Source organism: Schistocerca serialis, chromosome 12 (assembly GCF_023864345.2).
Source record: "Schistocerca serialis cubense isolate TAMUIC-IGC-003099 chromosome 12, iqSchSeri2.2, whole genome shotgun sequence".
NCBI lineage: Eukaryota > Metazoa > Arthropoda > Insecta > Orthoptera > Acrididae > Schistocerca > Schistocerca serialis.
Window position 1 is genome coordinate 28,477,556 of NC_064649.1, and position 19,862 is coordinate 28,497,417.

Here is a 19,862-nt window from a genome sequence, read left to right on the forward strand (position 1 = left end):
GGCACTCCAGATGATACCCTCACCTCCGATGAACACTCACCATCGAGGACAACGTACTGGGTTCTATTACTTAAGAAGTCTTCGAGCCACTCACATACTTGGGAACCAATCCCATATGCTCGTACCTTAGTTAGAAGTCTGCAGTGGGGCACCGAGTCAAACGCTTTCCGGAAGTCAAGGGATATGGCATTCGTCTGATACCCTTCAACCATGGTTCGCAAGATATCATGTGAAAAAAGGCGACTGTAACAGGTATTTTGAAAGCTATAAGAATTTTATACAGTAGTAGTTCGAAAAGGTGGAGACAGATAGCGTTGTACGGTGTGCAGCTCGCAGATCATCAACGTGTACAACTACACTCGTTGTCCGCAGCTCGTGGTCGTGCGGTAGCGTTCTCGCTTCCCACGCCCGGGTTCTCGGGTTCGATTCCCGGCGGGGTCAGGGATTTTCTCTGCCTCGTGATGACTGGGTGTTGTGTGATGTCCTTAGGTTTGTTAGGTTTAAGTAGTTCTAAGTTCTAGGGGACTGATGACCACAGAAGTTAAGTCCCATAGTGCTCAGAGCCATTTGAACCATTTGAATTACACTCGTCCTCAGCAAATAGCCTCTGCAATCACATCACAATCTTTTAGAAATACGTACCACTCAAAGTACAGAGGTCGCTCAAGGGAACAATGAAATTTGCCGTCACATCCTATACTTTCTCAATGGAAATAGTTTCAGATGCCAAACAGATGGCCGATTCGAGCTCATCCAGCGAGGTGCCACAGCTCTGGTAGACAGTGTCTTACAATGTGCTACACAAAAAGTAGTCATAAGGAATCACATCGCGGGAATGTGGGGCGAATTCATGACTCTGTTCTTTAAGTATCCATCAAGAAAGTTCAATGTGATGTCGTTTGGCCCCATCTTGCACGAATCACTCGGTGCTTGGTCGATTCTTCAACGCTAGCTGTGTGACCAAAAACTGTTCCAAAACGGTAGCGTAACAAGTCATCGGTTCTATCGGATTAGGGAAGTAAGTCGGGCGTGTTGTTGCAAAGGAAACATCCCAGAATTGCCTAAAGCGATTTAGGGAAACCACAGAAAACCGAAATCAGTTGGGTCGGACGCGGGTGTGAACCGTCGTCCTCCCGAATGCGAGTCCAGTGTGCTAACCACTGCGTCACGTCTCTCGGTAAATATCCATCTTCGGAACCCCAAAATCGGCAGTCGTTTATTCACGACTCGTTTAGATGGAGAAGTGCTTGATCTGTGAACAAAATGCAGCCGACTTGAAACCCATCTGTAGCAATCATTGTGAGAATCTGATTTGGAAACTAAGCCCTCGGTCGTACAGCTCGTGCGGGTGTGGTTTGGTGGTTTTGGTTTTTAGTGGACATGTGTGTAGGCTCCGTCTACTGGAGCGCTTAAAACCACTCTCTGCCGCAACTGTTCGGACGGATTCCTTGGATTCATTTTCAAATAACTTCCGGGAATTCAGCCAGGTAACACTTTCAGCGACCGCCGATATTTCGGCGGGAGAACACCCCGCCATTTTCAAGGCAAACTGCAACGGACAGGCGACGTACATGCAGATTTAAAATCTTGGTTCTCGGACTGAAGCAGGAAAGATAACACACACACACTGAACACTAGTGCCACCAAAGTCAGAGCTATCGATAGTGAGACTATGAACTCGCGGGTGAGGTAGCATTGATTCTGTCCCTATGTTTTTTGACAAGGGAGAGAGCCGGATTCCAAACAGTTTAAACAGAAACATCCATCCCTGTTAACGAGGTTGCTCGCTAATTTAATCTGAGTTGCCTCCTTAATAACACTGTTCCAATAGCTGGACGTGCATGCCAATATCTCGGTGTTATTATATAACACCAGGTGACCAGTATCCAAGCAATGTTCTGCAATAGCAGATCTACTTGGCTGCTGTAATCGTGTGTGCCGTTTATGCTCAGTACATCGTTCCTCCACGGTCCTGATAGTTTGACCAATATATGCCATGCCGCAGCTACAAGGAATACGATATACACCCGCCTTAGGCAGTCCAAGATCATCCTTAACGGAACTCAAAAGTGCTCTAATTTTAGATGGAGGTCGGAAAACACATTTCACATCGTATTTCCGCAAAATACGACCGATCTTGTTGGACGTGTTTCCTACGTAAGGCAAAAAGGCAGTACACTAAGGTGTTGACTCAGAATTATCATCACCCGATGTACAGTAGGTCGATAGCGCAACGCACGTTCAATCTGTCTATCACTATAACCATTTTGACGAAATGTAACTTCAAGATGGGACAGCTCAGCTGGCAAAGTCTCAGCGTCAGAAATGACATGTGCCCTGTGTACCAAGGTACGAAGTACCCCTTCACGCTGAGCCGAATGGTGACAACTATTAGCTCGTAAGTACAAGTCGGTGTGAGTACGTTTCCTGTAGACTGCATGTCCCAATGATCCATCATCCTTCCTCCTAACCAACACGTCGAGAAAGGGAAGGCAACCATCCTCTTCCACCTCCATCGTAAAACGAATGTTCGGGTGGATCGAGTTCAGATGTTGTAGAAAGACATTCAAATTCTCCCTACCATGAGGCCAAACAACGAAGGTATCGTCAACGTATCTAAAGAAACAGGCGGGTTTCAAAGCCGCCAACTCAAATGCACGCTCCTCGAAGTCTTCCATAAACAAATTTGCGATCACAGGAGACAACGGACTACCCATCGCAACTCCATCTGTCTGCTCGTAATACTGGTCATTAAATAAAAGTGGATGTCATCACATGCCGAAAGAGATTAGTTAATTCAGCACCAAACCAGGCCTCAATTAACCGCAACGAATCAGACAGAGGAAAACGAGTGAAGAGAGAGACCACATCGAAACTCACTAAAATATCAGAGTGAATCAACCGCAGTCCCCCAAACGACGTAAAAAATCGGCTGAGTTCCTGATATGATGTTCACACCGACCTACTTGTGGACTCAACAGGGAAGCAAGATGCTTGGCTACACGATATGTCGGAGCGCCGACGTTACTCACTATAGGAAGGAAAGAAACCCCTTCCTTGTGAGCCTTCGGAAGGCCATATATCCTACGGGGAACAGCACTAAAGTTGTTAAGGAGGCTGTTGGTCTTTCTCTCAAATCTTTTTGTGGGGTCAGCATCGATTCTGCGGTACGCTGAATCAGATAATAAACGTTGCATCTTTTGTACATAATAATGTTTATTTAAAACAACGGTGGCATTGCCCTTCCCCGCCGGTAAAATAACAATATTAGGATCAACTTTGAAAGAGCGTAAAGCAGCCCTCTCTGATGCTGTTACATTACTCTTGGGTGGACGAGCCCATGTGTTTTCCGACCTCCATCTAAAATTAGAGCACTTTTGAGTTCCGTTAAGGATGATCTTGGACTGCGTAAGGCGGGTGTATATCGTATTCCTTGTAGCTGCGGCATGGCATATATTGGTCGAACTATCAGGCCCGTGGAGGACCGATGTACTGAGCATAAACGGCACACACGATTACAGCAGCCAAGTAAATCTGCTATTGCAGAACATTGTTTGGATACTGGTCACCCGGTGTTATATAATAACACCGAGATATTGGCATGCACGTCGAGCTATTGGAACAGTGTTATTAAGGAGGAAGTTGAGATTAAATTAGCGAGCAACCTCGTTAACAGGGACGGAGGTTTTCGTTTAAACTGTTTGGAATCCGGCTCTCTCCCTTGTCAAAAAACAGAGGAACAGAGTCAATGCTACCTCACCTGCGAATCCGTAGTCTCACTATCGATAGCTCTGACTTTGGTCATCTTTGGTGGTACTAGTGTCCAGTGTGTGTGTGTTATCTTCCCTGCTTCGGTACGAGAACCGAGGTTTTAAATTTGCATGTACGCCGCCTGTCCCTTGCAGTTTGCCTTTAAAATGGCGGGGTGTTCTCCCGCCGAAATATCGGCGGTCGCTGAAAGTGTTACCTGGCAGAATTCCCGGAAGTTATTTGAAAGTTGTATACGCCAGGAGAAACTCAGGTCTTCTTGGATTCACCTGAATAATTCCAGAAACCGTGGCGACTTTTTCGGGAGTAGCTAGAGACTGCCTCGTGAAAACATTCTCCGCTACATCAACAGTCACACTGCCTGTTCATTGGAATTTGGTGAAGAGCTCGCGAATGGTTTTCGCATCGATTTTGAAAATAATATCGTAAAACTGTGCCTTCTCTCCATTGGACAGTGTCTGAACCCTGGTTTTCCAGTATCAGAAAAACAAACTTTGTCCTGGATCACACGATTTGAACATCTTACTTCGTTATTCGTTGACCTCCTTTCATGCTCAAAGGTGGAACTGATCGCTCTGAGATGCAACACACTATTTATAGTCACCACGCACAGCCACTACAGCGCTATCTATTAGCAGCTTTCCCAACTATTTCGAAACTTAATATAATAATATTATTTACTGATAATAATAAATAATCACTCAAAAGGAAATCAACTAAATGAAAAGCAAAATGAAAGTAAATATTTCATACGCACACACACACATCACTTTCTTAGTATCTATAATGGAAATTTTTTTGTGCAAACTTTCAATCGATATTATCAACTACGTAAAAAAATCACTTCACTGCTTAGTTAATACTGTTCCTTTTTTACCTTTTTTATTGTTTGAAGTGAAAATCGGTAAACTCGTGGCGTGCTGAAAAACGTTTAATTTGGGCTTCTATGATCTCAGGGTAATTGCTAACTGTCTTCTCGCCTCGCGAGAAAATTCAGAATATTTTAATTTCGAGGGTATCGCGTTGGCAACGTAAGAAAAAATGTAATAAAGCAAAATATGTAACATTTATCAATTGGGTATTGATGATCGTCCTGTGAAATGAAAGCAGAAATGCCAAATTAAACAATTATTATTTAACGAAAGAAACTTTTTATACAGACATCTGACAACTCGAGCATTAATCTCACAGGTTTGTACATAACCAAGAATTTTTTCCTATATGCCGGCGAAATACGTAGAAATTACAATAATTTTAGCCCGACTCTGGAGCGAAAGAAAAAAAGTATTCGTAGTAAAGTCATATCAGTAATCGCAACTGACGATAATAATGGCACAATTGAACAAATTCCTAACAGAAATACAATTTCAGTTAATTTGAACAAAATGGAAGAAAATAAGAGTCTGTTAGCGTAAGATGCTGTCGGAAATGCGTACGACTAAAGAAGAAGAAGAAGAAGAAGAAGAGAGAGAAATAACGAGTGCGCGTTCTTATATAGCACAAAATACAGATGATAATGTTACGCGGCTCTCATTGTCCCGGGCGTACATATTCGCTGAGTTACAGCGCATTTAATTGACTCAGTGGTTAAATTGTATCTTTAACTCTTGGTATTTCGACAGGAAAGAAAAATAGTATGTTATTACGTCACGGGCAGGGCACAGTATTGCGTTCTATATAGTTCGTATGAAATTCTCATAGCTTTCACAATAAACATATCGTTCGTTGCATTCGTCTACCGATCGTAATTTTAGAGATACACTGAAGAGCCAAAGAAACTGGTAAACGTACCTAATATCGTGTAGGGCCCCCGCGAACACGCAAAGTGCCGGAAAACGACGTGGCATGGACTCGACTAACGTCTGAAGAAGTGCTGGAGGAAATTGACACCATAAATGAGCAATGAATCCACAACCTTCATTGTGGATGCACATTTAAATTCGAACTCCAGTGGGTACCTAAAATTAGCCAGCATGGAGGACATCACTACCACGCCACAGCCATCACCATCACCGAGTTATTGGATCTTCAGCGCTAGACGAAGTCTTCCTCTAGCATGTTCTCTAAAGTTACGCGACTGGCCATTAAAATTGCGACACCAAGAAGAAACGCAGATGATAAGCGGATACTCATTGCACGAATATATTACACTAGAACTGACATGTGATTACATTTTCACGCAATTTGGGTGTATAGATTCTGAGAAATCAGTACCCAGAACAACCACCTCTGGCCGTAATAACGGCCTTGATACGCCTGGGCATTGAGTCAAACAGAGCTTGGATGGCGTGTACCGGTACAGCTACCAATGCAGCTTCAACACGATACCACAGTTCATCAAGAGTAGTGACTGGCGTATTGTGACGAGCCAGTTGCTTGGCCACCATTGACCAGACGTTTTCAATTGGTGAGAGATCTGGAGAATGTGCTGGCCAGGGCAGCAGTCGAACATTTTCTGTATCCAGAAATGCCCGTACAGGACCTGCAACATGCCGTCGTGCATTATCCTGCTGAAATGTAGGGTTTCGCAGGGATCGAATGAAGGGTAGAGCCACAGGTCGTAACACATATGAAATGTAACGTCCACTGTTCAAAGTGCCGTCAATGCGAACAAGAGGTGACCGAGACGTGTAACCAACGGCACCCCATACCATCACGCCGGGTGATACGCTAGTATGGCGATGATGAATACACGCTTCCAATGTGCGTTCACCGCCATGTCGCCAAACACGGATGGGACCATCATGATGCTGTAAACAGAACCTGGATTCATCCGAAAAAATGACGTTTTGCCATTCGTGCACCCAGGTTCGTCGTTGAGTACGCCATCGCAGGCGCTCCTGTCTGTGATGCAGCGTCAAGGGTAACCGCAGCCATGGTCTCCGAGCTGATAGTTCATGCTGCTGCAAACGTCGTCGAACTGTTCGTGCAGATGGTTGTCTTGCATACGTCCCCATGTGTTGACTCAGGGATCGAGACGTGGCTGCACGATCCGTTACAGCCGTGCGCATAAGATGCCTGCCATTTCGACTGCTGGTGATAAGAGGCTGTCGGGATCCAGCACGGCGTTCCGTATTGCCCTCCTTAGCCCACCGATTCAATATTCTGCTAACAGCCATTGGATCTCAACCAACGCGAGCAGCAATGTCGCGGTACAATAAACCGCAATCGTGACAGGCTACAATCCGACCTTTATCAAAGTCGGAAACGTGATGGTACGCATTTCTCCTCCTTACACGAGGCATCACAACGAAGTTTCACCAGGCAACGCCGGTCAACTGCTGTTTGTGTATGAGAAATCGGTTGGAAACTTTCCTCACGTCAGCGCAGTGTAGGTATCGCCACTGACGCCGACCTTATGTGATTGCTCTGAGAAGCTAATCTTTTGCATATCACAGCATCTTCTTCATGTTGTTTAAGTTTGGTGTCTGTAGCACGTCATTTTCGTGGTGTAGCAATTTTAATGGCCAGTATTGTATCTATCCACCTTCCATTAGGTCGTCATCTCTATGCATTAATTCTTATTTACTTTGTGTCTTAGTTTGCATAGAAAGTCTCTCAGGAGAAGGCTATAATGAATCTACGATATTAACCCAGACTAAGCACAGCCCGTTGCACATGCGCCTTTTTTACCGGATATTTCTGCGGTTGTCAGGGTTTAATCAGTACACTAATCTGAATACCCAGGGTGGACAGTCCAGCGCACCCTAATCCAATCTCCCGTTCATTTCCGAGCCCCGCCTGCACGTTTTATTTCTCTTTTTCCCCTCCCCTCCTGCCGCAAACCAGATTTAGTCGCCCAGAGAAGTGTGCAACTCTCTGTTAGCTAGTCCATTAAATACCGAGCTCTCGTTCACGGCGATTTTCAAAAAAAAGTGGGCGAAACAATATCTGGTGAACAACTGCTAACAATGTTTCCTCACTGTCGTAATCGCGTTAAAAAAAAAAAAAAAAAAAAAAGCGTGTACGTACAGGGCTGCGAACGATGCACATGTGAGGGGACTGCACGACTGATTAACGCGCACCCCAGTTGCTCTTTACCGAATCACATCGCTGCAGTCAGTTAGCATTACATGCATATACCACTCATTTCTGACTGTGCAGACCGTACTGAATCTGAAGCTCTCACGAACGGAAAGCCTTGTACTGTAGTAGGAAGTACGACTACTGACATTTTTCGAAACATTCTGTAATGCGATATATCGATATTTTAAAAAGATATCATTATCGGCCATCAATAAAAAGAATATATGGTATATAATGAATATCTACGAGCTCAGATGGAAACCCAGTTCTAAGCAAAGAAGGGAAAGCAGAAAGATGGAAGGAGTATATAGAGGGTCTATACACGGGCGATGTACTTGAGGACAATATTATGGAAATGGAAGAGGATGTAGATGAAGATGAAATGGGAGATATGATACTGCGTGAAGAGTTTGACAGAGCACTGAAAGACCTGAGTCGAAACAAGGCCACCGGAGTAGACAACATTCCATTGGAACTACTGACGGCCTTGGGAGAGCCAGTCCTGACAAAACTCTACCATCTGGTGAGCAAGATGTATGAGACAGGCGAAATACCCTCAGACTTCAAGAAGAATATAATAATTCCAATCCCAAAGAAAGCAGGTGTTGACAGATGTGAAAATTACCGAACTATCAGTTTAATAAGTCACAGCTGCAAAATACTAACACGAATTCTTTACAGACGAATGGAAAAACTAATAGAGGCCAACTTTGGGGAAGATCAGTTTGGCTTCCGTAGAAACACTGGAACACGTGAGGCAATACTGACCTTACGACTTATCTTAGAAGAAAGATTAAGGAAAGGCAAACCTACGTTTCTAGCATTTGTAGACTTAGAGAAAGCTTTTGACAATGTTGTCTGGAATACTCTCTTTCAAATTCTGAAGGTGGCAGGGGTAAAATATAGGGAGCGAAAGGCTATTTACAATTTGCACAGAAAGCAGATGACAGTTATAAAAGTCGAGAGACATGAAAGGGAAGCAGCGGGTCGGAAGGGAGTGAGACAGGGTTGTAGCCTATCTCCGATGTTGTTCAATCTGTATATTGAGAAAGCAGTAAAGAAAGCAAAAGAAAAATTCGGAGTAGGTATTAAAGTCCATGGAGAAGAAATAAAAACTTTGAGGTTCGCCGATGACATTGTAATTCTGTCAGAGACAGCAAAGGACTTGGAAGAGCAGTTGACTGGAATGGACAGTGTATGGAAAGGAGGATATAAGATGAACATCAACAAAAGGAAAACAAGGATAATGGAATGTAGTCTAATTAAGTCGGGTGATGCTGAGGGAATTAGATTAGGAAATGAGGCACTTAAAGTAGTAAGGGAGTTTTGCTATTTGGGGAGCAAAATAACTGATGATGGTCGAAGTAGAGAGGATATAAAATGTAGACTGGCAATGGCGAGGAAAGCGTTTCTGAAGAAGAGAAATTTGTTAACATCAAGTATAGATTTAAGTGTCAGGAAGTCATTTCTGGAAGTATTTGTATGGAGTGTAGCCATGTATGGAAGTGAAACATGGACGATAAATAGTTTGGACAAGAAGAGAATAGAAGCTTTCGAACTGTGGTGCTACAGAAGAATGCTGAAGATTAGATGGGTAGATCACATAACTAATGAGGAAGTATTGAATAGGATTGGGGAGGAGAGAAGTTTGTGGCACAACTTGACCAGAAGAAGGGATAGGTTGGTAGGACATGTTCTGAGGCATCAAGGGATCACCAATTTAGTATTGGAGGGCAGCGTGGAGGGTAAAAATCGTAGAGGGAGACCAAGAGATGAATACACTAAGCAGATTCAGAAGGATGTAGGTTGCAGTAGGTACTGGGAGATGAAAAAGCTTGCACAGGATAGAGTAGCATGGAGAGCTGCATCAAACCAGTCTCAGGACTGAAGACCACAACAACAACAACAACAACAATGTCTCCATAGCATTCGATACTATTTCTTCGCATTACTTAAGTTCAGAAGAACATTTCACTAAGCAGGATGCCAACGTTTATTAACAAAAGTGTAATCTTTTCGGGTACAAAACGAAATTTATGACTGACAGAGATCTTTTGCAAGCGAGGATACAACAGGTTATCTTGGATGGTCAGTCGACGACAGATGTAGACTTATTTCAAGTGTGCCCCAGAGATCAATTTTGGTACACTTGCTGTTCACTTTGTATATTAACGGCATAGCAGGTAAAGTTAACAGCAATCTCAGGCGTTTTGCAAACAATGCATTTATCTATTATGAGGCTTCACAAATATCCAATCGGATCTTCACAAGCTTCCAAAATGTTGCAAAGATTGGCCTTAAAGTTCGTAAATATACACTATCACACGTCACAAAAAGCAAAACAATAGTACCCTACGACTACAGTATCGATGAGTGAAACCTGGAATCGGTCAGCTCCTATAAATACTTGTGTGCAACATTTTGTTGCGATGTGAAGTAGAAGTATCGCTTAGGCCTAGTCGTAGGATAGATAAAGCAGGTGGCAGACGTCACGTTACTGGGTAGAATTGAAGAGAAATGCAGTCAGTCTAGAAAGAGGTTTGGTTACAAAACACTTGTCCAGTGCAGCCTAGAATATTGATCAATTATCTGGGATCTTACCTGACGCGACTAACAGCGGATATTGAACATATACAGAGAAGGGCAGCACAAATGGTCACAGGTTTATTTGACACACGAAGACAGCGAAAGAACTGAACTGGCAGACGCTTTAAGACAGTACTTTATTTGTGATGATAACGCACCGGTACGCCGTATCGGTACATCAGACAAGAAAAATCAGAATCACAGATTTTGAGATAGAACTTTTGCTGCTTTTTGAAGCGATGTAAAATAAATGCTGTATTCGCACTACTAAAAGGCTTAGAATAGGGTTAAAATAATGTTTTAAGAAGCTTAAATTTTAAAAACAACTCCTGGAAGGTCAGATCACTGGAACCTCTTTTTTCTTATAAATCAAGCATTTGGATCCAATGGTTCAAATGGCTCTGAGCACTATGGGACTCAACTGCTGTGGTCATAAGTCCCCTAGAACTTAGAACTACTTAAACCTAACTAACCTAAGGACATCACACACATCCGTGCCCGAGGCAGGATTCGAACCTCCGACCGTAGCGGTCGTGCGGTTCCAGACTGTAGCGCCTTTAACCGCTCGGCCACTCCGGCCGGCACAAGCATTTGTTGAAGATGGAAACGAAGTATCTCTCAGTACCAGAATTAAGTGAGGAATCTAGTAATACACTAGACCTCTGCGTCTCGCTACGCAGGGACCAGAAATATAAGAATATACTGGTTACAGCGTGGGCGGAGACATATAACCTGCCATCCTTCCTGTGCTCCGTACGTAAATGGAACAGAGGGAAACCCTAACAATTGGCACAATGGAAACTACCCCCCAGTCATGCAGTTCACACTGGCACGCAGAATATGCAGCTGTGAATGTAGGTATAAAAGAAAGAAAATATGATTTATGAAAACAGTGTCTTCGATCCGGGGTAACAACTGGTCTATTAGCTCATGTATATCGAAGAGCGAGAGAAACTGGTACGCCTGTCTAATATCATGTAGAGCCCCCGCGAGCTCGCAGAAGTGCCGCGACACGACGTGGCGTGGACTGGAGTAATGTCTGAAGTAATGCTGGAGGGAACTGACACCATGAATCGTCCAGGGTTGTCCATAAATCCGTAAGAGTACGAAGGGGTGGAGATCTCTTCTGAACAGCACGCTGCAAGGTATTCCAGATATGCTCAATAATGTTCATGTCTGGGGAATTTGGTAGCCGGTGGAAGTGTTTCAAATCAGAATAGTGTTCCTGGAGTAACTCTGTAGCAATTATGGACTTTTGGGGTGTCGCTTTGTCCTCCTGGAACTGTCCGAGTCCGCCGGAATGCGCAATGAACATGAGTGGATGCAAGTGATGAGGTACTGTGCGGATCAACGTCTACAGGTATGGAGACAACCTCATGAATTCATCGACCCTGCATGGTCAGCAGGGGACTGTTCAAGTTGGTTGAGCCTCTGTAATGGTGTGGGGGCCCTGATACGTGTAGATACGAATCTGACAGGTGACAAGTACATAAGCATGATCACCTGCATCAGTTCATGCCCACTGTGCATTCCGACGGGCTTGGACAGTTCCAGCAGAACAATGCTACGCCAAAAACGCCCAGAATTGCTACAGAGTGGCTCTAGGAACACTCTCCTGAGTTTAAACGTTTCCGCTGTCCACCGAACTCCTCAGAGATGAACATTATTGAGCATATCTGGGATGCCTTGCATCGTGCTATTCAGAAAAGATCTCCACCCTCCTCGTACTGTTACGGATTTATGGACAGTCATGCAGGGTTCATGGTGTCAGTTCCCTCTAGCACTGCTTCAGACATTAGTCGAGTCCACGCCACGTCTTGTTGCGGCACTTTTCCGTGCTCGCGGGTGCTCTACGCGATATTAAGCAAATGTACCAGTTTCTTTGGCTCTTCAGGGTGGATACTAGTTTTAAATTACAACTTCAAATTATAATTGGAACTCTTTGTATGGCACACAAACCGGAAAGTACAAAGTGTAAATTACACTATGAACAACTTTGTGCCCTCTTGTACATATATAGTCGTTTCGCATAATTTGGATGCACAGAATGAAAAAAAAAATGATAAACTGTTTCAAGAGAAAGAGATCTGAGCTGCATAATGTCATCTATTAACTTCATGAACTTACGACCATCGAACAATTTCCTTGCATATTCTATAGGCTGCGTGGTTTGGGGCTTTTTGTACCTGATCCGCGAGTCAGAACTTTTGTATCTGATCCATGTAACAGTTAACTTTAAATTAAAATAAAAAAATTACTAACATACCTCAAACATTTTATATGGAAGCGAACTTTTTCTATAACGTCTCTTTCTTACCACTGTTCTGTTCAATGTACGAATTACGCATATATCTTAATGTTTTTTTTCCGATTTTTCTGTATTGGATACGTCGTATTTAAGTTAAACGGCATATTAAACCGCACGAAGACTGCTCCGAGCTGTGTCTTTTCACTGTGAACCGATCGTGTAGGACTGTTTTACAGTTACTACTGGGAAAGATCTACATGAAGTGTTCACCCGATATAATCAGGAGTAATTTTGTTTCTGCCTGTAATTGCTGAAAATTAACAGTTCGGTGCTATTTCGTATTTGCGTGAGGCATTCCGTGCCCTTCTTCTATACCACACCCATTTGTTCTGACAAAATAAATCGTGGTGAAGGGTTGTTCAGTTTGCTTCACTGTGGTTGCGGTGTCGCCTCTCTACGGAATTCTATGTAGTGATGGGGAGCTCGTGAATGAGTCGTTTAAATGAACGCTTCACTCCAGTGAAGTGTGAACTAACCACTCAATTTCAATGAACTGGTACTTCAAACTCTCCACAGATAGTACACTCCACACTTTTTTTCTAGTTCGTTCACTCACTCTCTTCCCCTCTCCCTCTCCCACTACATTGGCGCTACGTCACTCATTCTCCCATCACTTCAATCCTCCCTCTACTGCCTGTCGACGAATCGCGCGGTGAAATACACTTAGAACAGCAGTTGCACTTTCCTTTCACATAACCTAAATCGGCGAAGAAACCCCAAATTTCACTACTTTTACGCGATCGCGTGTTGCTAGCCATTGTATAAGCGTGAACAGACACAAAAACTGCTTTCGAATAAAATAAAGAGGGATTTTACCTGGAATCGTACCAATGACTACAGGTGACAGTCTATGTTTTGAATTTAGAGGGTTATTATTCTCAACAAAAATAAAATCTCCAGGAAAACTTCTGAATAATTACTTAACGTAGGTATACAGACTTTGTGACAGTGGTAAACATACTCATTCTATTTTGGATTAAATTTTAAAAGGAACATAAACTTGGACTGCATTTCGTTGGTAGCCCTAGTTTTCAGTCCATAAATACAACAAATAAGGTTTCACTTGGCAGATGAAGACTCTTTTTGGCGCTTCATGAGAAAATGTCGAGCAAGATTAAACGTAATACCTCCTTTATATGTGACAGGCTTCTCGGTTTCTCTTTCCTTTGTCCCCTTCGACCATCCTGTATTTAAGTTAACTCAGACGCTGTAAGACGCAAAACGTTGCGTGCACGTTACTGCATACTTCAGCCATCTGTTGGTAAAAATATAAAGTATTACGAAGCTTTATTGTACGAGCGAGGCGAAGCGACCGTAGCCGCGGCTGAACGGCGAACTGGGCAACTTCGCCAGGCTTCCGTACTTCATGAATGAACTACTTCATTTGAACGCTTCACGGCAAAGAGTGAAATGTACTTCACGGGAATGAACGAGTTCGACCCATCTCTAATTCTATGTATTTGGTTAGCACTAGGGTTTAGGACTGTTACGTTGGCGGCACGCCACCTCAGTGCACGTATTCAGGTCTGTTAGGTTGGCAGCGCTCGCTCTTACCTGTTGCGCCGTCTGCCCGCGGCACACCTGCAGCAGCGCCAGGAGCAGCGACATCAGCGCCACGGTGCGGACGCGCATCGCACTAGACTGAAACAGATGAAGGTCCACATTACTCGTCAGCTTCCCGTTTCTACACAGCTGTAACATATCGCACACCGAAATCAGCTACAGTCGCTTCCCATAATCAACAGCTATCTGCAGGCACAAACACCCCAGAAAAATTCGAAATGAACAACTAGATATCTTATGGAATTACATGTTCCTTGAGACATGACTCTCAACCTTACCTTCGATAAGGAAAGAAGCTCCAGCAATGAATTGAACTTTGTGCCACAGCTGTGACTTGAACCTGGGTCTCGCGCTTACTAGGCAGATGAGATAACCACCACATATCCATAGCACTGTGGACACCACAGATGCATGGACCACGCTAGTAGAATGCCTTCCCTAACACAAACTTGCATTCGCGTCTTTAGCATATTTTCCCCTCCTTAAATCGTCAATGTAGGATGAAGGTGTGTACTGAAGTTTGTGTTAGAGAGGGCGTTTGACCTGCATAGTCCATGCAGCTGCGGTATCCACAATGCTACGGCGATGTAATGGCTAGCACATCCGTCTAGGAACTAGGAGACCTGAAGGTTCAAGACCCAGCCATAGCACAAATTTTAATTAATTGCTTCAGATTCTGTCCTTATCTAGACATCTTAGTTTTTCCCAACTCGTTCCAGATTATGTATTGGCTCATCAGCTAACAAAATGTTTCATATTCAGAAGAGTATTTCTACCCGAAAGCTACTGCATTTACTTTTCTCGTAGATCACTTCTTGTTGACTGGTTTGGAAACATCTATTTTTGGTGGACGCCATGGTATGTTTAGTGCAGTCATTAGAATATCACCAACAGTCAGCCATAAATTAGTTACCAGGCCAAATTTGTTACAAACATGGGTGTACATGATTTGTGCATGGTTTTCACCTGGGCTATCCCCAGAGCTAAGAGTTCAACATGTGTTTTTGGATGCTGTTAACATAAGGTGGTGTGCACTTAAAAATGAGATTATATACAGTTTCCGCCAGAAAAATGTATACACATTTTCAGGAACGAAAAGTATTACTTATGTGTTTATTTAATGGATCAGACATGTTGTACAACATTGAGTTAATCATATGGTTACTTTAAACGTTCTAAAAGTTCACCGCTGGCGGTTAGACACACAACAGAACGACCAGCAGTCGCCGCAACTACGCCGGTCAATGTTACAGCGGAGATTGCTGCACTTGTCGCTGTAATCTCCTGGCGAAGTTCCTCCAGCGTGTGTGGCTTACGTCAATAGACGTTATCTTTCACAGTTCCCCACAATAAAAGTCCACAGTTGTTAGATCTGGCGACCGTGGAGGGAACTCAATTGGCTCTCTTCGCCCTGGACAATTGTCATTCAGGAAAGCTCGTATGGCTAGGTGGTAGTGTGATGGCGCCCCGTCCTGTTGGTGGAAGACCTCATCAAATCCATGAAGCGAACGTATCACTTCTCCAGTGACAGAATCATCGAAGAAAAAGGGTCCTATTACGCCCCTAGAGGACAGTCCACACCACACATGAACTCCTGGTAGACTGACCGCTTTCTCCAGATAAACATGCGGATTTTCCGGCGCCCAGTACATACTGCTATGCCGATTCACGGTTACATTAATTTTAAATTGTGCCTCGTCACTCCACACTACCTTCGTCACAAATTGTCCGTCATCAGTTACCGTTTGCTGATACCATTCGCGAAACTGCATTCGGCGATCAGGGTCGCGTGCAGAGAACGTAGAATGTAAACTTTCCACTTTGCAGCTTTCAGAATTCTTCGTACACTTGTACTGCTAACCCACACTTCACGTGAACATTGCGTAGCAGACTTCTGTCGAGAATTAAGAAAAGTTTAGAACACGAGAGCCAACGAAGCAGGACTTTTATCTGTACGCTGTCTTCCTAATCTTCCTTTGTGAATATCACAAATCGTTCCACGCAATTCAAACTTGTCAATGATGCGTTTAATTATTAGACGGGTCGGCGATTCTGTTTCAAACTCCCGCCTCCACTGACGTTGCACAACGGCATTATCAAACCTGAAAAACCACTGCACAATACATTTTTGTTGCTCGAATGTCAAGTGTGCTCCAGCCATCTTGTTTTCTCAATACCGAGATGAAGGTAGTAACACCTGTTGATCCAAAGACCATACTGCAACACTCCCGTAACTCAAATCAAACGACAATATACACTCCTGGAAATTGAAATAAGAACACCGTGAATTCATTGTCCCAGGAAGGGGAAACTTTATTGACACATTCCTGGGGTCAGATACATCACATGATCACACTGACAGAACCACAGGCACATAGACACAGGCAACAGAGCATGCACAATGTCGGCACTAGTACAGTGTATATCCACCTTTCGCAGCAATGCAGGCTGCTATTCTCCCATGGAGACGATCGTAGAGATGCTAGATATAGTCCTGTGGAACGGCTTGCCATGCCATTTCCACCTGGCGCCTCAGTTGGACCAGCGTTCGTGCTGGACGTGCAGACCGCGTGAGACGACGCTTCATCCAGTCCCAAACATGCTCAATGGGGGACAGATCCGGAGATCTCGCTGGCCAGGGTAGTTGACTTACACCTTCTAGAGCACGTTGGGTGGCACGGGATACATGCGGACGTGCATTGTCCTGTTGGAACAGCAAGTTCCCTTGCCGGTCTAGGAATGGTAGAACGATGGGTTCGATGACGGTTTGGATGTACCGTGCACTATTCAGTGTCCCCTCGACGATCACCAGTGGTGTACGGCCAGTGCAGGAGATCGCTCCCCACCCCATGATGCCGGGTGTTGGCCCTGTGTGCCTCGGTCGTATGCAGTCCTTATTGTGGCGCTCACCTGCACGGCGCCAAACACGCATACGACCATCATTGGCACCAAGGCAGAAGCGACTCTCATCGCTGAAGACGACACGTCTCCATTCGTCCCTCCATTCACGCCTGTCGCGACACCACTGGAGGCGGGCTGCACGATGTTGGGGCGTGAGCGGAAGACGGCCTAACGGTGTGCGGGACCCTAAGCCCAGCTTCATGGAGACGGTTGCGAATGGTCCTCGCCGATACCCCAGGAGCAACAGTGTCCCTAATTTGCTGGGAAGTGGCGGTGCGGTCCCCTACGGCACTGCGTAGGATCCTACGGTCTTGGCGTGCATCCGTGCGTCGCTGCGGTCCGGTTCCAGGTCGACGGGCACGTGCACCTTCCGCCGACCACTGGCGACAACATCGATGTACTGTGGAGACCTCACGCCCCACGTGTTGAGCAATTCGGCGGTACGTCCACCCGGCCTCCCGCATGCCCACTATACGCCCTCGCTCAAAGTCCGTCAACTGCACATACGGTTCACGTCCACGCTGTCGCGGCATGCTACCAGTGTTAAAGACTGCGATGGAGCTCCGTATGCCACGGCAAACTGGCTGACACTGACGGCGGCGGTGCACAAATGCTGCGCAGCTAGCGCCATTCGACGGCCAACACCGCGGTTCCTGGTGTGTCTGCTGTGCCGTGCGTGTGATCATTGCTTGTACAGCCCTCTCGCAGTGTCCGGAGCAAGTATGGTGGGTCTGACACACCGGTGTCAATGTGTTCTTTTTTCCATTTCCAGGAGTGTAGATATCTCGATAGAGCCTGACAAAAAATGTATACATTTTTCTTGTGGATTCTGTATTTGGAAATTAGTATCTGTACTCTGAAGGTTGGCTGTGCACTCGTCATCCACAGCAAAGTTAAACTGTAATTCGAGTCCCTCTAAATAACAGCCTGGACAGGCAGGCTAAGTCTTTAGCGTTTTGCCGGTGCCAATGGCTCTGCTTCTACCGTCAGGAAGAAAGAATCTTCAACCTTCCCTGTTCTTCAGATTGTCAATTTTGTTCACTACTGAATTTGCTAGTCTTCATCTGCAACCCATGACAGGCGTCCACTTTTGTGTCCCATCATCTGCAGCCAGAAAAACCCAGACTTTCTTGAAGTTGTGTGGTCGTTAGATTGTGAGGATCGAAGATTCGTATCATACATACTCAATCGCCAGTGTGCAAGCATAGAAATTAAATCGAGGCACATGAAAAAAGCTGATCATCGCTCGATCAATAGATCGAGGATGTGTAAGAATTTCTTGCGGCTGTAATCCAAAATGATGATTATTCAGAATATGCCTAGATTAAAAACTGAATGGAAGGTTGTAATTCTTTAAGTCAGACGATAACATTGAACTGTGAAATTAGAATCAGATTCGCCTAGGCTATGGGCATAAAGAGTGACACACGTCTTTAATTACATGTTTTAAGTTATTTATTTTAATTGAAATACAGTATTTTGTGGGGGAATGTGTTTGTCAGAGTCGTGATGTTTTGACGTCCTGCTTTCATCCAGTGACTTTTCTAAAATCGTCTAAATCAAGTGACCTTGTGCTTTCGTGTCAGATCTGGAAGTATTCCCACACAGTGGGCTAGCGCACTGGTTGGCACACTGGGTTAACAGTCGGGAGGACGACGGTTCAAACCCGCATCTGGCCATCAAGATTCAGGTTTTCAGTGACTTCCCTAAATTGCGCCACGCAAATGTCAGGAAATATTGAGTTCAAAGGCCTCGGCCGACTTCCTTCCCCAGAGGTGACTCAATCTGAGCATGTACTCCATCTCTAGTTGGCCTCGCTGTCGACAGCACATTAAACCCAATCTGCCTTCCAACATTTTGGAAGTATTTTCTTATGAAGAGTGCTGTCTAGTGCACGGGTTCCTAACATTTCCTCTGACGGAACTCTCTGAGAATCCTGGTACAATGATGGGACACTTGTTTATTTTAAAGGTTAATAAAACTGAAAAAGTGAGAAATACGTGTTTCATTCCACGATTAATTTTCAATTTATTTTATTTAATCGTATGGCGATTTTATACAATATACAGTTGATATAAGGCAAGTGATTTTATACAACATACATATAAGACAAGATTAAACCTTAAAGTCCGTCTTTTTCAACCAGTTAATTAAGCTGGGTGTGAGAGTGAACACGTCGTCGGGAATTCCAGGGTGTGAATGAAGTGGAGAGCGTTGGACTAAATGTTCAATTGTCTGCTCTGTGAACTGGTCCAGCCCCATTTGTACCTGAAGTAGCTACAACAACCATCTCCAGTCCTTAACCTGTTGAGGCGGCACCAGAGGTTCCTCGGTAGGTCAAAACCTTTTGGCTTCTTTGTGGGATCAAGGTGATGGACTCTTGTTCCCAACGTTTTTGTTGACCATTCGTGCTTCCAGCTTTCATTTAGGTCAAAACCATCTGTGATGAATTGTCCTGCAGTAACACTTGCTGGTCTTCTTGATCGCAGTCGTTGCTGTGGCGGATGACAGAATTCCTGGTGCAGTAGTAGAGAGGGTGATGCAGAGATTTTCTTGGCCTCCCTCAGTGGAGCTTGTTTCCGCCTTAAGTGAGGTGGAGGGATGTGACTCAGTACAGGTAGCCAGTGGCACTGGATTGATTTGATGGAACCAGTAATACAGCGCATTGTGTCGTTATGTTTTGTGTCTACCTTCTTCGCATGTACACTTT

The 19,862-nt window shown here is 44.5% G+C and overlaps 1 protein-coding gene across 1 annotated transcript in view; it reads right to left on the reverse strand.

The window, feature by feature from the left end:
* LOC126428111 (corticotropin-releasing factor-binding protein) overlaps positions 1 to 19,862 on the reverse strand; it is a 1,025,460-nt gene that overhangs the window by 794,237 nt on the left and 211,361 nt on the right. The window contains exon 2 of the mRNA XM_050090015.1: positions 14,243 to 14,329. Within this exon, the coding sequence (XP_049945972.1) occupies positions 14,243 to 14,320 (78 nt within the window). The 5' untranslated portion in view covers positions 14,321 to 14,329. The remainder of the gene's footprint in view (positions 1 to 14,242; positions 14,330 to 19,862) is intronic.